At 43.5% G+C, this 4,879-nt stretch overlaps 1 protein-coding gene across 1 annotated transcript in view; it reads left to right on the top strand.

Annotated features, from left to right (window-relative positions):
- Window positions 1–287: 287 nt before the first annotated feature.
- Window positions 288–4,879, top strand: part of Tnpo3 (transportin 3) — a gene marked incomplete at its 3' end in the record, with an annotated part of 86,700 nt that continues 82,108 nt past the window's right edge. The window contains exon 1 of the mRNA XM_023702861.1: window positions 288–767. Within this exon, the coding sequence (XP_023558629.1) occupies window positions 648–767 (120 nt within the window). The remainder of the gene's footprint in view (window positions 768–4,879) is intronic.

Here is a 4,879-nt window from a genome sequence, read left to right as displayed (position 1 = left end):
TCCTCTAAGACCAGAAGAGGTTTCTTTTTTTTTCAGAAGAGGTTCTTTAGAGAGGCATGGAGAAGACAGTTGGGGTTGAAAAGACCTCGGACCCATTGCCAAGGAAAGAAGAGCTGACACAAGTTGGTCCGAAACTCAAATTGGACGCAAAAACCTGGAAAATCTAGGACGGGCTCCCAGCCCATCCGGATCACTTCCGGGAGGGGCGGGAAGATCAGAGGAGGCGTGCCGTGAAGGAGGCCGTTTGTAGTGCACCAGGCGGAAGTGTGCCAAAGAGATCAGCGCTACCGCTTCCGGTCTGCTAAAACGCGGGTTAGGTAAGCGGCGTGGTCTGTGTCATGTGGCGGTAGGCTTCTGCGCTCAAGACAGCAAGTGAGAAAGCCACTACCAGCATCCAGGCTCAGAAATCTGGATTCTAGTGGAAAGACCGGTTTAAAAAAAGAGCCAGGAACCTGAATACATCCGTCCGCTGTTTCCGAGGGGGCAATTCCGCGGGGAACCCCTCTGCCCTGGTAACGGCTAAAGAGGAGATGGCGCCAGCCAGGGAGCGGCTGTGGCCAAGACAGTGAGGAAGCGCGAAGGCGGAGCGACCAGGAAGCCTGAGAAGAAGAATCAGAGCTGTCGCTGTCACCACTGCCGCAACCACCATGGAAGGAGCAAAGCCGACATTGCAGCTCGTGTATCAGGCAGTCCAGGCGCTTTACCATGACCCAGATCCCAGCGGAAAGGAGCGCGCCTCGTTTTGGCTTGGGGAACTGCAGCGTTCGGTGAGGGGCCCCCCGGAGGCCGTTCTTTGCCGCGGGGCCAGGGCGGAGTGGGACCTCGCCTCGGGGGGAGCGCCTGAGCTGGCCGGTTGGCCTCGTGAGGTCCTCTTGGGGAGGAGCTGCTGTGGTGGGGTGGGGCTGCGAAGCTACACCTCTGGATCTTTTCGGAAGCTAGTAGCAGCTGATCGGTCGCGAATTGACCCTTTCGCCACCCCGTAGAAGCTGATTTGTAGGTCCTGTACTTCTCGCTTGTGGGCTTCCATCCCTCTTTACGTTCCACCCTTGCTATTGCTTCTCAGCCTGTGCGGTTCTGTTTTGTCTTCCTTCAACCCAGTCCAACCACAGTGTTTCTCCACCTTCGCTTAGGATGCCTTGTGCGCCTCCCCCTCGTGTCCAAGTGTTGGATCTGGCAATTTCTTCCCAGTTGTACCCTTACTTTATCTCGCTGTTCTTGCCGATTTTCACTCTTGAGTTCATTATTCTCGAAATTTCTCAGGTTTCTAGATTCATAGACATATAATCTGTCCCTTACTTTGTAGTACAACATAACTGAAAAAAATCAATGCTGGTTTCAAAAACTCACAGGAGTTTCTCATTTTTGCTTCCTTTATTTCCCCGAGTTTTTATTTGGGTATCATAACCGTGAACATCCGGTGGAGTATTTGTCTATTACATCGTATTTTTGCGTTCTTTTATTCATATGTTTTATATTTTCTACCCTAATTTTTACACTCACCTCGTCTGATTTATTTCTGTGTATACTAGGTGATCTTTCTTACTTGGGTCCTAAATGTAGGATTTACTTTATGAATTGAGAAATATTTTGAAAACTGGAGAGACTGATACAGACTGACAAAACACCTTTAGCCTTTTTTTTCCTCCCCCTCCTTTTTTAAACAATGCTGTTGATAAGTTCAGGGTCCAGGATCCAGGGAAGGTCAACCAAGTGCTCTACTACTAAGGCCCTTACATTTCCCTTGATTTTTGTGTTTTGTATTCAGAAGTATATTCTTCTGTTCACCCCCTTCCCTTTTATCTGTGTAACTCATAACTGATATTTAAAGATGCTCTGCCCTATTAAATGAGCTATACGTGTATAATAAATAGTTAAAAACTTGCAACTTTAGTGTTCTGTGGTTTTTTTGGTTTTCTTTTTTTGTTTTTTTGAGACAGGGTCTCTCTGTGCAGTTTAGGTTGGCCTCGAGTTCACTTTGTAGCTGAGGCTGGTCTCGAATATGCAAAGATCCTTCTGCCTCAGCCTACTAGAGCTGGGATTACAGGTGTGTGCCACCACACCGGGCTCTCTGTGACTTTAGTTTTGAATATTACATTTAAAAACTTGGAGCCCAATTCTTTGTTTAGCTTGTGGGAAGACAAAGGAATGACTAGTGTAGGTTCCCTGGGCAAGTCATTCACATATGGTCTCATTTATTGTTTGGCTTCTGTGGTCTGGGAGCCACAATTCCCTGATCTTCATGTCAGATTTTTTTGAGACAGGGTCTTGCTATGCTGCCTTGAACTAACAGTGCCATCTTCCTGCCTCAGCCTTCCTAGTGCTTCGTGTTATTTTCTAAAATAGAAATAGGAAGTGTACCTCCATGCCTAGCTTCCTGTTTTCTAAAATATAAATAGGAAAACTATGGCTCGTGGCTGTAATCCCAACACTCTTGGGAGCCTGAGGCAGGAGAATTGCAAACTACAGTCCCAACTGGGCAATTTAGGGACTTAGTAAGATTGCCTCAAGATAAAACAATAGAAAGGTTGGGCGGTGTATCTGACTGGGGGGCCTGGGTCCAGTCTCCAGTATTGGGGGTGGTGGTGGTTGGGGGAAAATATATACAGGTAGATAGTGCTAAACAGTATTTAAAAAGTGAGCTTTTCCCTACTAATCTTGCTTATTAAAATCGTAAAGTAGTGCCAGCAGCTGTGCTGGGTGTTGGTATTTGGAAATGAACTAGACGGAAATCTATGCTATGGGTAATTGTGATGATTACATTTGTTAATATCTACAAAAAGCTTAGAAAAGTTCTTCAACATAGAGCTTAGAGTATGTTAGCAGTTGTTAGAATAAGAAAAATCACTCATATCCTACGTCATCATTATTATCACTATTAGTAAGGTTTCAGCAGGAACAGATTACACATTTGGCAGGGTAATTCAAGAAGAGTCTGTTTTATAAAGGTATTGAAGCCTACATAGTAAGTTTGTAGTGGTGTTTCTGTTGGTGTGGTAGTCTTTATCTGGTAGTATTCCTTTTTCTTGGATTTCTTTATTTCTTATCTTACCAGGTATTGGGCCAGTTGATGGTTTGATTCAGAATATAAAAGTATGGGGGAAACCATTTGGGACCCCTCCTGTCTCAGGAGCCATTCCTATTCCCCATTCCTTTTGTTTTCTCTTTTCTTTTCTTTCTTTCTTTTTTTTTTTTTTTTTTTTTTTTTTTTTGGCAGAACTGAGGATTGAACTCAGAGCCTTGCGCTTGCCAGGGAAGTGCTTTTTCTACTGAGCCACCTCCCCGGCCCCTTCCTTCTTTTTTGATAGGAGAACAGGGACTCACTCTGCAGTTCAGATTGGTCTCCAGAAGTTGGTCTTAAACTCAGTGATCGGGGGCGTGCCCCTTAGCTCAGTTCTTTAAGTGGCTGCTTCAACAAAGCAGTCAGGCTCAGGTTGCTGTGGTTCGATCCCCACAACTCAAGCCAGCCAAACCTTCCCTGAAGGCATTCGGAGCAAAAAAAATAAATAAAAAATAAACTCAGTGATCCTCCTGCTTCACCCTTCTGAGTGCTGGGATTATAGATGTGTGCCCTCATACCTAGTCCCATTCCTTTTCTCCAATAAATTTTCCTACTCAAAAAATACAAAAAGGTTAAGAAGGCCCATGTAACACATCCTGAACTGAAAAGCACCTTTTCCTGCCAATAGTTGGTGTGAAAAAGAATCCTTCATCACCACTGTATACAACTTTGGGTGTTATTACCAAAGGAACAGTGATTGAGGTGAACGTGAGTGGGTTGGGCCTTGTGACACAAGGAGGCAAGGTTATTTGGGGTAAATATGCCCAGGTAACCAACAACCCTGAAAATGATGGATGCATCAATGCAGTCCTACTAGTTTGACAGAGGTTTCATGCAATAACTTCTCACACTTACTGAAGACTACAGACCAATCAGGAAAACCATAATTTGCATACTACTGAACAACTCTCAGTACTACATTCATCAAGAAAACTATTTGTTAATTAGTAAAAATATTACAATGGCCCAGTTTTACAAAAAAATAAAATATAGTATAAGTGAAGTATAAAACAAAAGATTCATAGAATTTGTAACGCTCCAGCAAATATAATAAAATAAATATGCACATTAGAAAAGGAAAAAAAATACAAAAAGGATAAAATTATCAGGTCACCACTACATTTCCTAATTCTAATACAGTTTTTCCAAAAGCTTGCCAAATATTTTAACTTTCTTTAATTTCATTTATGATTGATTTGATGTATAAGGGAAATAGAAAGTTGTGGTTTTTTAGAAAGTTTTTATATTTCTTATTTATTTACTTATTTGAGGCAGAATCTCTCTGTGTAGGCTAAGCTGGCTTCAAACTTGTGATCCACCTGCCTCAGCCTCTCAAGTATATTACATACATTCTTCGAGGTACCTCTTGTGAGTGGAATCATGTGGTGCTTGACATTTTCTGACAGGTTTTTTTCACTTAGCATATCCTCAGGATTCATCTATGTTGTAGTACAGGTTAAATTTATTTCCTTTATTTAATTTTTGATACAGGGTTGTCTCGCTATGCAGTTTGGGCTGGTTCTGTGCTCACTTTTGTAGTTCCCTCCAGGCTGATCTTGAACTTGCAGCAGGGGCTGGGGAGATGGCTCAGTGGAATAAGCGCTTTCCTGGCAAGCGCAAGGGCCTGAGTTCAATCTTGGTCCTGCCTAAATAAATAAATAAATTAATTAATTAAAAAAAAAAAAAAGGGCTGGAGAGATGGCTCAGTGGTCTAAGGCACCTATTTAGAACAAGCTTGGCAAAGCATCAGGGACCGCGGTTCAATCCCCCAGCACCACATGCCAGCCAGCCCCGCCCCCTGGTGGGCTGAGCTGGCCACAC

The sequence above is a fragment of the Octodon degus genome, unplaced genomic scaffold (assembly GCF_000260255.1).
Source record: "Octodon degus isolate 3935 unplaced genomic scaffold, OctDeg1.0 scaffold00160, whole genome shotgun sequence".
Lineage (NCBI taxonomy): Eukaryota > Metazoa > Chordata > Mammalia > Rodentia > Octodontidae > Octodon > Octodon degus.
The sequence above is the reverse complement of the archived record's forward strand: the minus strand, read 5'-3'. Positions and strand labels throughout refer to the sequence as shown.